The sequence below is a fragment of the Genypterus blacodes genome, unplaced genomic scaffold (assembly GCF_046128005.1).
Source record: "Genypterus blacodes isolate CSIRO-AG114 ecotype Tasmania unplaced genomic scaffold, CSIRO-AGI_Gbla_v1 ptg000055l_1, whole genome shotgun sequence".
NCBI classification, from domain to species: Eukaryota; Metazoa; Chordata; class Actinopteri; order Ophidiiformes; family Ophidiidae; genus Genypterus; species Genypterus blacodes.
Genome location: NW_027466867.1, coordinates 2,494,614 through 2,514,374, shown reverse-complemented (window position 1 = coordinate 2,514,374; position 19,761 = coordinate 2,494,614). Strand labels below are relative to the sequence as shown.

At 48.3% G+C, this 19,761-nt stretch overlaps 3 protein-coding genes across 3 annotated transcripts; 1 reads left to right on the top strand and 2 right to left on the bottom strand.

Moving 5' to 3' along the window:
- Positions 1 to 212: 212 nt before the first annotated feature.
- On the bottom strand, positions 213 to 11,253 carry katnip (katanin interacting protein). Its single transcript, XM_076152228.1, has 27 exons — positions 10,699 to 11,253; positions 9,866 to 9,945; positions 9,491 to 9,666; positions 9,004 to 9,116; positions 8,788 to 8,889; positions 8,498 to 8,647; positions 8,126 to 8,375; positions 7,802 to 7,939; positions 7,551 to 7,702; positions 7,348 to 7,454; positions 7,126 to 7,222; positions 6,811 to 7,020; positions 6,586 to 6,723; positions 5,190 to 6,003; positions 4,224 to 4,991; positions 3,934 to 4,142; positions 3,690 to 3,768; positions 3,431 to 3,608; positions 3,167 to 3,332; positions 2,863 to 3,029; positions 2,720 to 2,784; positions 2,495 to 2,605; positions 2,172 to 2,311; positions 1,814 to 1,915; positions 1,559 to 1,719; positions 766 to 851; positions 213 to 662 (listed from the first exon to the last, which is right to left on the bottom strand). Exons 1-27 carry the CDS (start codon positions 10,735 to 10,737, stop codon positions 604 to 606), a joined length of 4,857 nt encoding a protein of 1,618 aa, XP_076008343.1. The 5' UTR covers positions 10,738 to 11,253; the 3' UTR covers positions 213 to 603.
- A 1,139-nt stretch (positions 11,254 to 12,392) lies between these two features.
- dcun1d3 (defective in cullin neddylation 1 domain containing 3) lies at positions 12,393 to 17,485 on the bottom strand. The gene is made up of 4 exons (XM_076152053.1): positions 17,127 to 17,485; positions 16,056 to 16,120; positions 15,201 to 15,755; positions 12,393 to 14,273 (listed from the first exon to the last, which is right to left on the bottom strand). The coding sequence occupies exons 3-4, from the start codon at positions 15,641 to 15,643 to the stop codon at positions 13,724 to 13,726; spliced, it is 993 nt and encodes a 330-aa protein (XP_076008168.1). The 5' UTR covers positions 15,644 to 15,755; positions 16,056 to 16,120; positions 17,127 to 17,485; the 3' UTR covers positions 12,393 to 13,723.
- Positions 17,486 to 17,746: 261 nt separating this feature from the next.
- Positions 17,747 to 19,357, top strand: lyrm1 (LYR motif containing 1). Its single transcript, XM_076152054.1, has 5 exons — positions 17,747 to 17,847; positions 18,366 to 18,536; positions 18,626 to 18,686; positions 18,796 to 18,827; positions 18,925 to 19,357. Exons 1-5 carry the CDS (start codon positions 17,773 to 17,775, stop codon positions 19,036 to 19,038), a joined length of 453 nt encoding a protein of 150 aa, XP_076008169.1. The 5' UTR covers positions 17,747 to 17,772; the 3' UTR covers positions 19,039 to 19,357.
- The last annotated feature ends 404 nt before the right edge of the window (positions 19,358 to 19,761 follow it).

Below are 19,761 nucleotides of genomic sequence, written 5' to 3'. Positions count from 1 at the left end.
AGGTTTAGTAATATATTAGCCAACAAATATTTAGAGATATAAATTAGTGTCTGCATAGCATTAAGATTATAGTTGGTTTACATTAGGAGAGGTGCAAACTGCCTGGGCTCTTAAATGGGTCAAATGATTTAAAATCTGTTTCAGCCAAGTCCTGAAGTGTGTGTGTGAGAGTGTGTGTGTGTGTGTGTATAAGCAGCATTTCCATATGCATAAGAGTCATGAGTAGCAGCCACAGATATGGTGTTCAGCGCTAGGCACAGTAATAAGGCCGAGAGAACGCAGCCTCGCAGGTTCAACTGTGGGACGACGAGTGTCTGGAAATGATTTATTTGTGGGCGTGTCACACATCCAGGGACAGTGGAGTAATCCAACCAGAAAGTGGAATCCTGTGTGTGTATGTGTGTGTGTTTGTGTGTGTGTGCAAAGCCACTGTAAGCTCTGTCCTCTTCAGTGTGCACGGTGATGGACATGATGGATCTGGAAGGAGGCTGATGGATCTGCTGGGACACTTAAGGATCGGCTCAGCACCAGGATGATTGCTCCTCCCTTTCACTTCTGCTTTAGTCGTCTCAACCGGTCGGTCATTGGGTCACGTCTGGACCTTCAGTACCTTCTCTTTCCATGTTTCCCTCCATCAGTCATGCAGGTTTTAGGCCGAAGAGCTGCGATGTGAGAGCGCAAGCGAGCAGAGCTTTAGTGAAGCAAACATTAAACTGTAAACAAAGCAACTGAGTCACATTAAAGATCTAGATACGACTTTGTTACCTGGATCTGCTGTCTGCTTCTTCTTGTGGTGATGCACTACCTGATTCTCGTTGGTCATCTTCACGTCCTGGTCCTCCACGTAATTACTGCAGCACAGCCAGGAGACAAAAGAGACCACAGAGCAGGTGAGCTGGAGAAGAATCTGTACTCTTGTCCGTGTCTGCGGCAGGTCAGAGGGGAACGACACACAAGGGACGGGACTGGTTGATAACAAAGCTTGAAGGCTGCTGGTTCCAGGCATTGTTACCAAAAATGGAGCCAGAGAGATAAGAGAGACGGGGGAGGGGAGGGGGAGGAGGGACTGAGGCATCATCACAAGCCAGGCTGTGCTGTGGTGTGAGGGAGTGCGGGATGACTGAGGGGCGTTTGAGGACAACTGGAGGAATCTGCAATACAAGGATCGACCACAGGGAGGCGCTGACACATGGCATTCAGGGGTCTGTTACTCACTGTCGGTGGTGTCTGCTGCCACGGGGGCTGGAGTGAGGAAGACATTGACACACACACACTGCTTTGAGAATCATGGATGACGTCACAGCGCATGTCATGTTAGGGGAGGGGCTTTTAAAGGGCGGTGCCATTATTTACTGTTTAAATATACTGTGTATTGTTTTTTGGTTTTATGACAGAGGTCTTGAAGAAGAGAGGAAGAGGAAGAGGAAGAGGAAGAGAGCTGTGTAAGGGGTGGGGCAGGATATGAGTTTATCAATTGCCTAATAAAACAAATGATAAGCACATTAATGAGTAATCTGATTGATTGGATTGATCGTGATAGTGTAAAGCGTCCCAGTACCTGATGACAGTGTTCCTCTCGCGGTACGTGATGTAGGCGTTGTCTGTGAAGAGGATGGTGTGATAGGGCACAGCTGGGTCGCAGGTGGGCAGGATGCCTCGAGCCACGTGGTTCACCACACCCAAGATGCCGTTATACACCAGGAGGTCGTCCACCAGCAGCTGGAGGCGCAGAGACGGGAGGTTGTGAGGGGTTAAACACGACGCGACATCACTCGACTCGACGTGCAAACAAAAGGACTCGCAGCACGCTCACCCCAAACTCCTTCACTCCCCTGTGTGCTGTCTTGGAGTAGTTCCATAGCTTGATCATGGACACGGTCACCGGCTGATCAAATATGACGTAAACACGGTTCACCTGTGTAAATGACATGTAAATGTGGATCCATACGTGGCGTACAGAGGACAGAGGACACAACTATATCAGGGATTAGCCTGGGCCCTGATCTCAATTCTCATCCAATTAAAGCCTATGGAATTCTAAACCTGCTCAAATAAACGCTTGTATCATCAGAATAGGACCATTTAGATGAATATCTGTCTAAATCCTCTTTGTGCTTGTGGGTTCTCCCTGATGTTTCCCGGCCCACACACACACACACACACACACTCACCAGTCCGGGCAGCACCGGGGCTAACCACATGTGCCTTCCATCGTACGTCGTGTTGACTCCATCTATTAACTTATCCGGCGTCCTCACATCACCGCTCACATTGTCTAAGATGTTCACACTGTCTGGAAAAGCAGCCATGTCTGGTGCGCATAATGTTAGGGAGCAGACACACACACACACACACACACTTTCAACAGTTACTGCCAAGTGACACATTAAACCAGGCACTAATTAAACACATAATCCTTCTGAAAACATGATTTGTGTGTGTATGGTGTGAGGAAGTGTGTGTGTGAAGGTTGATGATTGACGGCGGAGGATACTGTTGTCACTGAGACGGATCTTCTCGTGGTTCTGGTCGTAGAACTCAAGGCCGTTGAGGCCGATGTAGTACGGGTCGCCCCACGTGGTTAAGAGCTGCAGCTGGAAGATGACTGACAGGTGAAGGTCAAGGACGACACAAAACACACAGGGAAATGTTTATGTCACACGTCAGTGCCTGCTCCAATATCTATGAAGGCTGACAGGCGTCTTTAAAGAAAGGATACATCCACAAGGCATGATGGGAGCTTCGTAGTCCATGCTGGCCTGCTCTTGTTTTTTAGAGTTTCCTCTGAATGAGAAAGGAAAGTTATAGATCAGGTGATTTAGTTTCCCAGTCTGGCTCATTGATCTAAACTCAGGCTCCTACTTGAGAGGGAAGTCCTCGCTCCTGCTGTCGGCCGGTGAGCGAATGAAGTCTATGAAGAGGAGCTCCTGGGCAAAGTCAAAGTGACAGTTCCCCGGCCCTTTCCTGATGAGGAAGCCCTCTGACGGGGAAATGGAGACGTCATCCATGAACACGTGGATCACCTTCACCTGAAGCAAACACAGGAGCAACATGTCACCACAAACATCAAACCATCCACGCATTTCTGGGCCTTTTCCTTCTTCTTCCTCTCTAGCAGTCCACCGTGAAGCTTTACATTGCTCCATACACACACACCCGATCTTACCCCTCTGTAAGAGTCCTCCGGGGACTTGTTGTAGTTCCACACACGGAGTCCAGCTATGGTCTGGGCCTTGTTGAAGGTGATGGTCAGAGTGTGTGGCTCTCCATAGGAGAAAGGGATCAGCCACATGTTCTGGTCCTCTGTGGTGATGTTCTGGCTGTTTATCAGCCTGTGGGGAGACAGTGGACGATGACTAAAACATTTATATATGCTGATGCGGGAATGTAGACAGCATTCACACACAGGTGGTGGTGTGGCGGGCCGTACTTATCCAGGGTTCTCAGGTCGTGTCCGCTCTCAGGCAGGTCGTTGAGGTCTCTGGGTGAAGCCGCCATCATGCTGAGGTCCAACGCTAAACTCTCCCCCTCCTTCCCCACCACCTCCAAACCCGTCAGACCCAAGTAGTGCGGGTCCCCCCATGTGGAAAGCAGCTCCAGCCTAAGGCCTGTGAAGGTCACAGACAATGACATCATGTGGTTGTTGTTGTTACAGCAGAAATGAAGACGAGCTGGAAACGTTTACTCACACTTCCCAGAGTTCATGCCGGGGATGTGTTCCATGTTCTCCTCAGACGGGCTCACAGAGGGGTTGAGGTGGAGTTTGAACTAGAGTAACACACAAACACACAGTGATTTGTTGGTGTTTCACAATCCCTCTGATGCTCTGATGACTCATTTCCTTCCCGTTATACTTTCATCTATCAAAGCCAGCCATGTAAGAACACTGAGCCCTGTAGTATGAGACAGTGACTGGCTCCATGCTGTACTTACAGTGAGGTCTTCCTCCCTGAAGCCGGCCTGAGTGAAGGGTCTTTCCTCTCCCTCCCCGTCAGCGGTGCGAGGCCTCTGCAGCTCCTCCTCACACACCATTTTCTCGGCGCTCTCGTCTTCACTGTGGAAGGTCTCGTCGTAATGAGACATGGCTTCCAGGATCTCATCGTCGGTGGTGAACAGGATCGTGTCCCCAAACTGGTCCAGGCCTTGAAGGGTACAAGAGAGGAGTTATGAGTCCATGTTATGGTTTAGAGATTCTTAATGCGGCTCTTAGAGGTGACAGTTACCTCCAGACAAAGTCCCTGAGGCCTTGGCGATCTCGCCCCTGAAGATACAGCGTCCGTCCAGCAGCATCTCCACCTCCTTCACCCCACGGAAGGAATGAATGCGTGACTTATTGTAGTTCCACACGCGGATCATGGCTACCTGGTGCGGTACTCCGAAGTCCAGGAAGATGGTGTGTGTGCGTCCCTGAGTGAAAGGAGCCAGCCACAGGTGCATGTCGTCCTGGGTGCGGTTCACCCCGTCCATCAGGTTGGCGACCACGCGGGGATCCTTGCCGTAAGCCGGGAGGATGTTGATGTCGGGGGGGTCGGCGTAGATGTGAGTGGGCCGGAGCGGCTCCCCGCTGGAGCTGAACACCTCCAGGCTGTTGAGGCCCACGTAGTGACGATCGCCCCAGGTGGACAGGATATTGATGACCAGTCTTTGGCCCTGTGGCAGCACGGGGATCTCAAACTCTTCCTCCCGCTCTGTGGCCGGATCGTCCTCAGGCTCGTCGCACAGCGCGCCCAGGGGGGAGAGGGAGGAGGCGGGGCTCCTGGGCGCCGTGGAGGGGTTGACTGGAACGGTGGCTGGTCCGGAGCCCTGGCGCTGGAGCACCTCGTCAAAGATGTCGCCTTCAAAGCCCATGTTGGAGATGCGTCCGCGCTGGCACTGGTTGAACTTGGTGAGGGAGTCCCAGGACTCTCTGAGGGAGTTATCCAGCTGGCTGTGCAACTGAGCCCGGGGGGTGCACTGCCTCCTGCTCGATGTTAGGAATGACATCGCCTCCTCTAAAGAACACACAGAGATTCACACAGGTCAGTCTGTGAGGCACTGAGGAGGCAAAGGGAACAAGAACACAAAGCAACTAAACTCCACGAAGGAAACCAATTTAAATGAAACGGTTTAAAGGAGTTCTGTTCAAACCCTGACTGAGCCCCTGACAGAGTGACTGTACCTTTAACACACAGCTCTATGTCCTGTCCTACCTGTGCTTGGCAGGGCGGCGCCTCTCAGCTGCTGCTCCTCCGCTTGCCTGGGAGATTTCCTTAATGAGCTCCTGCGCCCGCTGATGGGTCTGTCTGGCCTCTGCTCCCCCAGCTCCTCCAGCAGGTCACAGCCCAGGTCCAGAGAGTCCACCTTACACTGACCGCCATTCACCGTCCTCTCCATCCCTATGCACACCCGCCCCGGGTTACACGACAGCTCGGGAAGCAGCGAGGAAGACGAGGCCGGCAGAGATTTGGGCTCTGCCGATTGCTGAGGCACCAGCCAGCGAGGCCGCTCCCTGCTCACCTCGCTGCCCTCAGGAGCGCCTCTGCTCAGGGGCTGCAGCCACTGGGGAGCCACTCTGGAGGAGGAGGGCTGGGTGGTGACCGTCTGCTCCTCGGGGGGAGAGAGGAGTTCTTCTGACGCTGATTGATCAAACGAATTCCTTTGTATGGAGGAGCGCCGCCCCTCTGCTGTTGAAGGAGTGATAGGCGGTAGCTGTGAGTGGGATCTGTCCTGCATGTCTGTCATCGTCTGCTCTTCCTCTCCTAGCGGGTGGGCACAGTGGCGTTGCTGGGGGCTGCTTCTCTCCCCGGCCTTGGCGTCATCTTGGAGCTGGGGGCTGGCACCCCGCAGACTGTGACCTGAAGACACGGGGCTGGAGAACAAGGTATCTGAGGGCTGGAGAGCCTGGATGTCAATGTTGGTGCTGTAGTCAAAGACCTGGTTGCCGCAGCCTTTCTCCAGCTCCCCTTCAAACACCAAGGTGCTGTTGAGGTACAGCTTTATGTGCCGCGCACCCGCGTCCAGCTCCTGAGGGAGAAACACACACTCAGTTTACCTGCAACCTCAATCTACAGCCAGGGTCAACAGATACAAACTCCTCACAGCTGAGACAACAACAACAACAACAGGACTTTACACCAGAACAGGAAGTCAAGAATAAACTCATTCAAGCCAAGGCTGACAAGGAAATGAAGGACATGGCTGAGACAAAGCAAATCTCCTCCATCCTTCCCTTGGAGCCGCTGCTGGTCAGCCTACTGTTCTTCACACGGACAGCTGCTTACCTTCTAGGTTTAAACATCCATTCACAATCCAGTACTCGGTTGTGCAGAGCCGCAACGACACACAAGGAGTTCTCTGTGCTTCTTTGTGGCTCTTCCCCTACGAGCAGCAGCGAGGGTGCGAGGCAGAGGCGGACATGTTCCGTCACACTAATCCTCCCAGGCTAATCTCCCTCTGTTCTACATTTGACGGCCACTGCTTAAAGGGAAACTGCACCCCCGACACGACACGACCCTCCCGTCAGAGTTAACCCTACAGACAAACCTCTCTTATGTAAGCTGTGACTCTGATCTAACTACAGGACAGACAGAAGTCAAAGCCACTCACGTTGAGGCTTCTGTTGTAGTTCCAGATTTTGATGCGTGACACTCGGAAGTCAGAGGAGCGCTCGGCGTTCCTGATGATGAAGTAGAGCTGGATGGGGGGATGGAACGGACAAGTCCACATGTGACGCTCCTTGGTGGTCTGCAAACCCCAGAGAACAGACACGGATGATCACAAGTTTACAAGCGGCGGGATTCTGAAGAAGGGATCAGGCGAGCAGAGACTCACCTTGGCTTTGCCGTTGACCAGCGCCGCCAGATTCCCGGGATAGTCGGCGTTCCTGATGTCCAGGTCGTGAGGAGACACGTAGAGCTTCTTGTTCCCGGGGCAGAAGAACTGCAGCTCTGTCAGACCCACCTGCAGGGCGTTCCCCCAGTTGGAGAGGATCTCCATGGTGACGTAGAGTGCGGGCGTCACCTCTGCCAGCGACGGCTTCTTCTGCAAAGGCGACGCGAGGGTAAGCATTCACAAGCATGACATCGTAATTCAAAACGATCGCTTACAATTTCATATTTCTTTCTTCACATGTTCCCTCTGACTCACCGGCTGTCTGCTGGCTTCTGTTGAGACGCTCTCAGGGACGCCATCGCTGGGTTCAGGATCAAGGTTCTCCAAAGCTTTCAGCAGCTTCTCTTGTTGCCTGAACAGACAGACGACCTCGTGTTTGCACATTCAGTTCTCATTAGCAGAACGTACCAGATGTCCTGTTTAGCGGACTGGGCTGTGCAGTTTGTCCGTGTGTGTTTAAGTGTTCAGTCAGCGTACCTGGGGCCCATTAGTGTGATCCTCTGCATGGCCAGAGTGACGCTGCTGTCCCCCTTGTCGTGGCTCTTACTGTGCGCTGAGCCGTTCATCATCTGCTGAGCCCAACTCTGTGTGAGGGACAACAAATCACAAGGGAAGAGAGAGAGATGAGTAAGATTTCAGCTTTCAGAGTAAAGGTGATGAGAGTGTGAAGTCGGACAGACCGTGGTCCGGATGAAGGGGTCAGGACTCTGCAGGGGGCTGTTCTCCCGCTTGATGGCCTGGCGCACCATGCAGGCCATCTCCTCAGGGTCCCGGTCTTCAAAGGACGTCTTTCTGGACGTGGACAGAGGCCTCTCCCCTCGACTCCTTGACCCTTAATCAGGATGTACGCATTTTAAACACCCACATCATCTGTAAAGGCCTGATGTACATCTCTCACACTGAACAGGGCCCGGGTGTTATGCAGACTCACTCTGAGCGTCCCAGCCGTCTCTGGACGAGGGTCGGTCTAACGTTTTGCTCTTCACCGACATCGGTTCTGTGGGGATGAAGGCGTCGATGGCGTCTTTCCTTTTGGCAGACAGGCAATGTTCAATCTTACGACCTGGAGCTACAAAGGGAAGGAACAGAAAGGTAGAAATGAGGAAATGTTAACACTTAATTCTATCATAAAGCACAGAGGTTTCAGCCTGACATGTATGGAGCCGCCCTGCAGAGACAGCAAGGTCAGTTAAGACTCGCTCTGAATAAATTAATAGACTTTGCATATGAAAGTGGGTGTGGTCTAGAGGTCCACCTTTGGGTGAGGGTCCAAAATCCAGAACGATGAGGTTTGCCGAGTCGAAATGGTTGTGGGAGCCTCTGGGTCGGGAGTTGGAGGAGGAGGAGGAGGTCTTGGAGGAAGGCAGAGGCAGCCCCAGCTCATCCAGACTCTCGGCGCTCTCCTCCCTCTCGATGTGCTCCTCCACCCACTCTTCATCGGACTCCTCGCCTGCAGAGCCGCGGCTGCTCCGATGCATGCTCACCTCCAGGCTGCGACGCAGCGCCTAGTTTGTAAAGGTCAACGTTAACACACACACAGTACGCATCGTGCACACTACACTCCTCTGTGTGAGCGGCTAGACACACACACACACACACACACAGCCTTGATTACGCAACGCCTCACCTTGACTTCCTCCAGGTTGAGCAGCACCTTCTCGTTGAGCTCAGGGTTGGCTTGGCCTATTTGGCTCTCGGCCCTGGAGGTGAAGGAGCGCGACGCCTTACTGGTGTCCCTGGGAGAGCGCGGGCTGCGGGGTGAGCGCGGACTAGAGGTCTGCGTGAAACACAAGACACAGGGAGACACAGACGCAGAGACGCTAAGTCGTTCAGACAGCTGCATCTGGCACATAGTGGCTCCCTGAAGACAACACCCACACACGGGCTGAGCAAGCATTGTTTTCTCTTCACTCTTACCTCCATGGCTACGCTCTCATAGGTCTCAAAATCATCAGGATAAAGCTTTTCTGGAGACAGTCTCAAAGTCGATCCTTCCTCTGTTCGTATTTTGACGGAATCCTGCAGAAGTCAAAACAGAAAAACCTTCAAAACATTTGTTTCTCACTAAAATACAGATTTCTGTTAGAATGGAATCAACTAAATGGGGAAAATGGCGGATTGGGAGGTCTCTACCTGCACCCATTGTTTCCTCTGGACTTTTCCTGGGGCGGTCTGGCTCCTCTGTCTGTGGCTGGGCTCCAGATTACAGCTATCATCCACGAGCTGGTGGGCGCTTCTAGAGGCATCTGCCGATGAGTCACAGCAAAAACAGAACATGATCGGTACGCAGCAGAGTATTGCCTCAGAGTGGGCACACACACACACACACATACACACAGTCACGCACACACACACACACAGTCACATGCACAGATGGTCCACGGCACTTAGAGGGAGAATGGAAATCTGACAGTCAGCTACAACCGTCACTATCATTTATTCAGCAGCGGCGGCAGGCATGGAATCACACTACGCTGACGAGCTGAGGACTATGGATGAGCAGAAGTATGACATCATGGTCTAAGGTGGTCTATTATCACTCACAGGGGTATAAATGGCAGAATAACGTCAACATTGAGGAACTGTGCAGAGGTGAAATATGAGTGTGGCAGCGGCGTACCGGCTGTACGTGCAAACTTCCACGTGGGCGGGGAGGTGTGAGACGGGTGGCTGGATCTCTTGGGCTGCTTCTTGGAGGCGTCTGCGTTGGCCCCGTTAAGATAAATGGAGAAGCCTTGTTCCCGCTGCTCAAGCTCAATGTCCCTGGGGTCTTTGACTTTAAGTCGCTTTAGGATCCTGAGGAGGAAAAGGGAGCGGATGATGACCTCCAAAGGACAAAAGGTAGTAATCAGAATCCGAAACATACTAATGTCTGATCTCTCAAAGCAAGGAGCCAATCAGTGCCTCCTATTGGCGGCACTGACAGGTCGGGGTTCTGTATTTCCTGTGTGAAATCTAATCCGTCCCTCCCAAACAGCCAGGGCTCACACTTCACCTGTTTTTCTGCTGAAGGTCAATTAAATATTCATTGATAGTCGTTTCCACAGCAGCAGCGAGCTTCCCTCCTTGGTGCTCCTTCAAGAAAACAAACACACACACACACGCTGCATCAGAACATCCTACACAGGCGGTTTCAGCAGAACAGATTGTGACAGGTTACATCTTCACTATGACATTTATGCAAACAACAACCTGCTCATCTGCTCTTACAGATAAAGCATCTTAACAACACATCATGCAGCCTGAGTCAAGACAGTCACTTACTGTTTAACTACACACAAGACAACAGACCCACAAAGCTGAGACGACCCGCCTGTGACCCTGTGCCGTATTATTAACCCAATATAATGATATTCACTTTATTCTTCTAACAATCAGTGTTTTCTTATTTCTCTCATTGGCTCAAACACTCTGTGGCGGCGCTGAGAGCGATGACATCGTTCTACACGGGACAAAAGTATCTGCTGCCTGCCTGCTGGAGTCGTCAAACACCAGGCCATGAATCACACAGGCCAAGGCCGTGTGAGGAGGAGGAGGAGGAGGAGGGGGAGGAGGAGCATGGCTTGCCTGCATAAAACACCTTCAGACACAACGTGCTCATACACACATGACGACATCATCATGCAGCAAAGAGTGGAAAATCACAGAGCGCTTACGTAGAGGAGCTACAGGTCAACTAGGCTATGGCGTCTGCCAGCCACAAGAGCGGAAGGAAAGGGAGGTTTGAAGGAAGAGCAGAGGAGATTCATTAGTGACAGAAACAAGAGTGACAGCTGAGTGAAAACATGGCATGCTTAGTGAAGAGAACATTGAGTTGTTGCTACGTACTTCAGTTTCCATTGTGGGGCTGCAGGCGATGGCGTTCATAGAGGAGAATCAGAAGAAAAGAAGCTTTAGTTTGACAGTTTGTGGACATCAAAAGCAGTTTTAGTGGCTTTTAATGTTAACATTTAAAATTTGCTTATTCCTCCCCCCTAAACAGTTAAGAGTCTGAGATGAAATAGGTGATTAGCAGAAATGTACTTTTAAAAAGACATTAATAGTGATGATTTCATTCACATCCATTCTGTTCATATTAGACTAAAATGCATAATTTGCCAACGTCTAAATGTGATGTCAATGCTGTTACCCTGTCTGTTTAGGTGACATCAGTGTTCTAACTTGTAGGTTTGGTGACATCACTGTGGTTTACTTCAGGAGCGATGGAATCACACACACTTTTTGAGGCAACATTTTAATTCTGTGTTTTTGTAATTAAATATTTAAAGGAACGTTATTTTGCCTCGTGGTGCGTTTATGGGCAAGAGGAAATCAAACGGAATGCCACAAAAGTGTCCGCCAGATCTCATCTCATCTTCATCTCTGAAACCATCATCATCATCATCATCAAGGTTACCTGTGACATGAAGCCGAGATCACATCAGATAGCAGCTCCTGCGTTTACACCTCGCCCCGCCCGCCGGAGGACTCTGCAGAACAAACAAAACAAACGCTTTTCCCAGGCTGAATGTTTGATCGTGAACACTGACGCGCGTGCATGGACGTTGACATAACAGAGCGGATGATGGCCAGATGTCTTGATTTGCTAGCCCCTGCTGAGGCTAGTGAGGGGCTACTACGTTTGCAATTGACCTGCTGCCAAACGCAAACCAATATCAATTAAGTCGATTTGTATCCATCTAAAAATTAAAAAATGTCTCTTCTACCAAATACTACTTCTACCAACGTCAGCAGCAACGACTTTAGTTATCATTGAGGCTAATAACACACAGAGGCTAGCTACTTAGCCTTGCAGCTAGGGGATATGAGCTCACGTCGAAAGCCGAATATTGTCCTAATAACACCCGTTTTTGACAGTGCGGTTCACTCATATCGTATGAAAAAATACTTACCATGCGGATAAACCGGATATTTTCCATTATTTGCCTCCACTCAGGCAGTTTATTAGTGTTGTCTCATGTGTCCAGTGTGTTGTCAGTGTGAGTCGGTTACCAGGTTAGCCGTCCACCAATCAGAGAGCGGAGAGCAGAGGATGGCCACGCCCCCCGGCCGGTCAGCAAGTGGACGGAGCCGAGTGAGGCCACGCCCCCCCAGGCAGAACAGCAACAGAGCCTCTACTGCAGCTCAACATGCAGGGATGAACACTTATACAACACTGTGCACAGATGTATAGAAATAAAATCCACAAATACATGAATAAATTAAACATTAGGTCATTTTGCTGCTTGTTCTCCACGTGTCCTTTTCCCCAAACAAACAGCACGAATTCTGATCCAAGCACTCCCATAGTCCCATAGTCAGGTAAAGGTGATGTAAACATAGCCTATGTCTATATGAAGTCTCCAGTAAAAGCACAGGACACTTTCATCAACAGTCAAAAGTTGAACACTGTTTTTTATTCATTATAAATCAATACATTTTATATAAAAAAAGGACAGCGGGGGGTCTGAAATAAAACAATTGAAGATGTAAACCTCACAGATCAGGTTATGGCTTCCCTCTTTCCCAAACTGGAGCCACTCTTGACAAGCCATAATTTTCTTTATTTTTAACACTCAACTCCTCCCAAAATACCCTCGGGCTATATTTAAGTTCATCACAGGTTTGGAAAGGTTTAAAATGGGTAATAAAGCGGCGGACACCCATCTCTCTGCGATGCGTTCATTATAGCGACTTTTGCAGGCAGATGGTTTTTGTGCGATCATTACAACCATCACCAGCGTTCAATATCATTTGTGAAATGTGCACACGCTTTTTTTACCGTAAAGCAGGTTCAAGAAATCATACTGTTGACAATCGTGAAGGTAAACAATAGAAGCTCTGTGTGACAGCCAGTGTAACGCCACCCAATCCAGAAACCAGATTCAGGCAACTAATGTCCAGAAATGATGGAGAACAAGCTTTCACCCATTTGGTGCGTACAGACTCCCAAAACGGGACACATGAGGCATTTGTGGAAAGTCAGCATTGTTGTGTTGTGTTGAATACAGCTGACCACTTCTTGAAAATAGACATCATGGACAGCAATATGGTCGATGCTGGAGGTCAAAGGGCAGCACAGGCAACAATCTAAGCCACTAACTGCACTCATCAGCACTCGATATGGAGGAGAGGGTACATCGGTTTCAATTTAACTTAACCTGATCTTTGGGGATTGAATTATAAATTAACCAATCTGTGTCATTGAGGGATTAGATACACTTGTTTGTATCTATATTTCTGTTTCCGTACAATCACGGGCCAACAGCTGTCAAAGGCAATCGAAGTGCAACCGATTCATCCTCCACAGCAACACAAGATACAATATTAGTAAGCATTAAATCTCTAAATCCATTAGTCCAACCAACCTGGGTGACTCAACTAACCCTGAAATACTATTTGTGGACAGGTCGTCTTCATTTCCCTTCTTTGTTGCACGTTGAAAGCGAGCCTGTTTCCTTGTGTAGCGGGTGAATCTCAGCACTTGCCAATGCGGAGGTTATGGCTTTGTGTTCACTGGAACTTAAAGCAAGCCTTTACCGCGCCGCTCTCTCTCTCTCTGCGGGGTTACGGAGGGGAGGTGAAGGTTAAAGTGGAACCACACACACGGCCAATGACTAAAACACACTGCAGGAAATAAAAGGTAAAACAATAATTTAAATAGAAGTGCTTAAAACGTGACAGTTCTTAGAGCCCTTTCAAAAACCAAAACAAAAGAAAAAATAACGCAAAGCATGAATCCCACCCTAACAGAAGATGACACATGAACAGCGGTAATGGTAATACTAATATTCCTCACATGATTCACAGATGTACAGTTCACTTATAGGTCGGATCCTTCCCTCACTCCCAAATGTTCCCACTCTCTCCCGGGTTAGTGGCCCCCCCACGTCTGTGAGCCCCGGCTGGCTTCTGTTTCTAGTCTGTCTGTCGTCGGGGACGAGCTCTCCGTCTCAATGATCCTCTCCTCTTCCTCCTTCGCCTTCAGTGCAGCCTGCTCCTCCTCTCTTTTCCTGCGCTCCAGCTCCCACTCCACAAAGGTGTCAAAGAGGCTGGGCCAGGCCTCGTCCTCGCTGTAGTTGGTCAAGTCAGGCCCGATGGCCTGGGTGAAGTTGAGGAACATGTTCCACGTGTCTCGAGAGATGCCCCGGATACCTGAGGGGTTCTCAGCCAGGAAGTCCAGCCAGTGCTCCAGGAGGGAGGGCGCGTCCTGCGTAAAAACCAGCCGCCACAGAGCGATGGCGATCTCGCGCTGCAGCGAGCGTTGGCCTTCGTCGGCGTCCAGGCCAAACTGGAAGGTAAAGCGGTACAGGTCCTTGAAGTTCTCCTCGCCCCGGGCATCCAGCAGCATACAGGGGAAACGTGAACAGATGCCCTCCAGGCTGTCTGCTTGGAGCGCTCTGCAGCCGTCCACAAACTCCTTCCTGGAGACGCAGAGAGAAAACAGCACTGGTGATCATCCTGACATCGACACGTTTCAGCACCAAGCCCTAAACCTAAAGAGGACACTCCAGTAACTTTCAAACATTTCATGGCTGCTGCTTCTCCTCACTTTTCCCTCCCCTCAGCATCTCCCCGTCTTGTTATTGCCTTGTTAAACCACATAGGCCTAAACGGTGTCCAATGGTTTTATGGCAGACGTGGCAACTTTCCAAATATTGAATTGATTTGTGACTGACAGCTCCTTAACAAGCTCGTTTGACCTGAATGAACGGCAACTTCCCAAGCCTTGGGCAGGAGGGGACGATCACGAGAGCAGCGTGAGCACGTACGGCATGACAACAAAGCCGTAGAATTGAGCGACCGATGAATCAGAGGAATGACATCTCAGTGTTGTCATTTCTCAGCCATGGGCGAGGCATGAAACGGCAGCGGTTGCATTCCAATTACCAATGAATTAACAAGTGAAAATAAGTTTAGTCATGATGGCGAGGGTTTTGGCAGACGCTTGTTCACCACAGGCGTACACTGAACCCGTGTGGCAGAAGTTGTGTGTGTGTGTGTGTGTCGGCCCTGTGTCACGCCCGGTCAGGAGAAAGTCGTCACTCTGGCTGACTTGTTGTTCAGTGTGTCAACGGCATGGCAACTCAATCTGTGTGACAGCTGGTGTCAAATTAGTTTATGAGCAGCACTAATTCAAATTGGACATGGGGAGGAATAGATGGAATGAGAGACGATGAACACCCACATGTACATGAAACTAGATTAACAGTGGCTCATAAATCAGATCCAGCCAGTAATGAAGTCTATACTGTGAGAGAACACAGTCTGCACTCCGCTCTCTAACCTTTACTAGTCAGCGTCATAAAGAATCTCGATACGGTGTCCGCCCCTCCAGAACAACATCCTACCTTGTAAACTTGCACATTGTGGCGGCTTGAAACTTCCAGGCGAGGACGAGCACACGGAACTCCTCTGGGTCCACACACAGGTCGTTGCAGAACCTCTCCATGCCCTCCTCCAGGATGGCGTCTTCCTGTTCGTCCTTGTAGCAGCAGAACAGCTCCTCGATGCGCGGCACCGACAGCCCGTCGCTGTCCGGACATTCCTCCTTGCAGGGTTCCCCCATCAGCGCGGGGATGACCGGCGTCTCCACTGTAACCTCAAAGGCCTTGGTGCCATTGGACAGCTCGCTGGTGGCTTTGTTGCACGCTGGGACGCTGGGATCTTCCTTGTGTCCGCCGCCCGAGCCTCCTCCTTTCTTGTGGTGGGATTTGGAGCCGCCGTCTTTGTCTCCGCTCTTACTGCCCAGCGAGGACGTGGGGTTCTTACACTTGGTGACACACTGGCCCATGTCTTCCTCCACTAGTCCCTCCTCGGTCTTTCCTCCTTGCCTTCAGTCTCCGCCCAAACCACCTAGACGCCTCTGCTCTGGCCTGGCGAGACGTCTCAACATACCCTCAGGCCTGAGATCAAGGACAATTTAAAGTTTAAACGTCACAGAATGAAGTCCTCTTTAAGACTTATGTCATTTCTAATGAACAAGAGGTCAAGATCCATGTTTCTATGACTACCAGCTGATGAAGACTTTGAATATGAGCTGAGTAACGTCATGCCAGACAGTAACATTATTGAATTACGTCATCTCTTATTGGTAATAATCAGAGGCAATCCATGATTACCGGGCCAACTGGCAGATGAAACAAATTGGATTCTGAATAATAATAATAAATGGAAGCTTGCTAAAGAGCAGGTCAGTCACTTACAGACAGTTCCACAGATCAGAGCGTTGACCTCTTCAGCTCCATTGTTGTGACCTTGACATCCAATGCTGCAAAGACACATTATTCTGTCATCATAAGCAGAAAGTGATAGCCGATCATCAACAATTCTGCACAACTATTTATACCAAAGCGCTACGAATCTGTAATAAGAGCACAACAATGGAATTTAGCCCATTTACATGTAGAAAGTAAACGTTTGCTTGTTCTTGTTATTGAATAGAATGAGCTCAACCTAAAGAACACAATAGAGCCATGGTTCTGTTTGAATGATTCATTGTTAACCACAGAAAGACGCACAACATCAACTTCTGACACCTTATCAGCATTAAACTTCCTTATATTTGAATTTTTGGACCACAGACTGCGTCATTAAAGCTCGAAAAAGAGCGAATAGTCGGACTTTGTGGGAGCTGGACGACTCTTGTTCCTCTTACAGTTCATGTCCAGGCAGATCACCCGGTCTAACGTTACATCGGATGGAACCCAGGGCCGTAGTCAGTTACTTATTAATCAGGATTCATTCTTAAATAGCTCAAATAAGGTTAGACAAACACGGATAACAACATCTATGAACTAATTCACCATTTTATTCGAATTATTATCACGCTTAAAAAGTAAAGAGTTGACAACAATAACAAAGTAGCACCGAACCAACATCTTAATATGTCCAAGAACAGTTTTATTTGGACTTTAATTAGATAGAAAACGCTGGATATTAATATGAGTTTATCAAGTTAAGTGAATTTGGAATAATGGAGCATAAATGGGATGGAGTTAGGAAGCAAACACTCCAGAATGAAGTGGAAGTTTGGGATTTGGGGTCAATATGTTTTGTTTTATAATTCACAAATTCTAATAAAGTATACTGTAGTTATTGTAGTGCATGTTTCTTGTCTTTATCCAAACCCAAACAGCCTGCTGGCCCCCGGAGACGCCGCCATCGCTAGCTAGCATCAGCTCGGGTTAACCTAAACTTAGCTACGGGCTAAGCTAGCTGAGTCTCTCGATCAAAACATCAACAAATAGCAGAAATGGCCGCCGATTGAAACTTACCTTTGATCAAAACGCTGCGTCTCTTCTGGTGAACATCGCTGCGGGAATGCCAGTCCGAATAAGTCGCTGGTAGATTGTAAATACAAGCCAACAGCGAAGTGAGGAAACTCGTCGCGTTGCTAAGTTTGCTAGCAGCTGGCAACAAACTTCCACAGCAATGTCGGGTTCTAAACTAACACAACAGACGATCCGTCCGTGTTTGTGTTTGGCTCCATTTTGATTTTTGGATGGAATATGAAGTGAGTTCAGACAGCACAGCGGACTGAAGCAGCCAGTTTCTTTGTGCTTCCCCCTTTAGTCATTGACTGAAGCTACATTATGGGAATTTTCCTGCATCACTTCCTCTCCGCTGAACGACAACAGCTGATCCACACCACAGCGACGCGACTGATAACATTAATTTGAATTTTATCCTAGTGTTCAGTTTATAACCCTTGTGTGATACAAAGTTTCACAAGTTAATATAAAGCCGGTTAGTTTGGTCGAACACTTTTTTTTAATTTTTTTATTGGAAACTAATACGTCCGAGGTTTAAAAACAGTGAATTGTATTATGCTAGATTTAATTTAAATATTAAAGAAGAAAATAGTTCACAGTTTACCTTTCTTTGTGTTTTTCTCATCCTTCCTGTTTATGAGCCAGCGTGATGTCATCAGCGTGCGACAAGTATACTGCTGCTAGTCGAGTTAGCTTCTTACCAAACGACCCGCAATCAGAGTTGGTACGTCAAAATCCTATAATGTTAGATTCACTTTATAGAATAGCGAGTGAAACCGAGAATCTATATCTGTAATACGAATGTTGCCGTGTTGTTTTTATTGCAATCGGTGTGTCTTTGGGCTTGGAGGAGGCTCAAGGATGCTTATGTTTTGACACATGACAGCAAAGTATTCACGTTTATCTATTATTTTAATGGCTGATCTACATATTTGTTACACCATTACGTAAGCAAGTTGAGTTTTCCTCCAAATACCTTTTATCGTAAAGAAAACACACACTCTTTATCTAACAGCAGATTTAGCATGTGTATGTAACAGTTTTGTTGTTTTTGTTGTTTTTAGTGCCACCTAGCGTCGAATAAAGAGAACAGCAGGAAGCATGCATATTGTATATTAATCCGTTTATTGTTACTCCGATTTTTGTGGATTTAATGTCAAGCAGACAGACTGTTTGACTGTCATCAGGCTTCTTTACACTTTTCTTAACTTAACTCTCAGGTCTCTGTTGTCTTCTTCTCAGATTTCCTCCCTGACCATGGCCTCGACTCGCCGAGTGGTGTTGTCACTCTACAGGCAGTTGTTTAGAATTGCCCGGACCTGGCAGGCTCAGAGTGGCATGGTCGCCGACACAGGGACGGAGAGAAAGTACATCGTTCAGGAGGCTCGCACGCTTTTCAGGCAGAACCAGCAGGTAAGATCAGCGCCTGGCTCACAGCAGCTGATACAGTTACATTGAAGCTGAAGTGGCTAATCCTCTTTTCTCTGTGTTGTTCTTTTGAGATGATGGATGAAGCATCCATAAAGAGATGCATAGAAGAATGTGAAGCAAGGATAGAAATAGGTAAGAATGGAGAGATGACAGTGTTTCGACAGTAAACAGGCAATTTAGTTAAGTTGGTCATTTCCTGATTTGATATACACTCACATATAACTATTTACATTATTCACAGGTCTACATTATAGGAATCCATACCCAAGACCTGTAAGTATATAATGTAGATCATCCTCTCTTTGCTTTTTATCACAAACTTTATTGGTGCTAATTGAACTGTTTGTCTCTCCTCTGAACGCTCCTGCAGACCTACCTCCCTCCAATGGGCCTGGCTACTCAGAAAGGCAAGAAATTGCGAGCACAGCAGCGCCTGAGAAAACAGGCCAAGCCAGTTTACTTACACTCGCATGACGAGACCTGATGCTCCGTATCCACCAGCCTTGCCAAGGGTTCGTGTTACCAAGGACAGGAAACTAGAGAGCGGTCACAAGCTGATTGCAAGGATTGGGTTGTTGGAACCACTGGGTGATGTAAGAACATCTGTCGTCCAGGAAAAAGCCTTTTGTTGCCATTGTTAAGTTACATTGTTCCTGCAAACTGGCAAAGTGTAAGTTCCAATGAAAGCAGAGGAGTTTTGTCGTTTTATATGTTGGATTTATTTATTTTTCCATGTGAACAGATTGTGCTCATGATTCTACAAAGTTTCTATTTAAATTAAATCTGTCTTAATAAAGTGTAAACAGCCTTACTGATATATTTGTTTTGTATTGTGTGAGTAGTGATAAAAGTATTAGAGGTAGGACCGAGACATCGCAAGTCCTAAAATTTGAGTTTGGAGTCCTAAACAAGTGCCATCAATCACCATCACACACAGTCAATATCAAACTTAATACCAAGGTTAATCCCCTTACATCATCATACTATAGATCACTTTATATGTGCAGTAAAAGTAAGGAAATGAAAACATGGATTACTGATGAAGTTGCTTTATTTCCAAAGATAATATAATAATACACATTTTAATCTGCAAAGTCTGAGCTGTTTTGGGGTAGATTGATTACAGGTGATCAGATGCATTTCACCCCACAGTTCAACAGTTTGAAAGAGTCCAAACCAAATACAATTAACACATTTTTGAACTTTC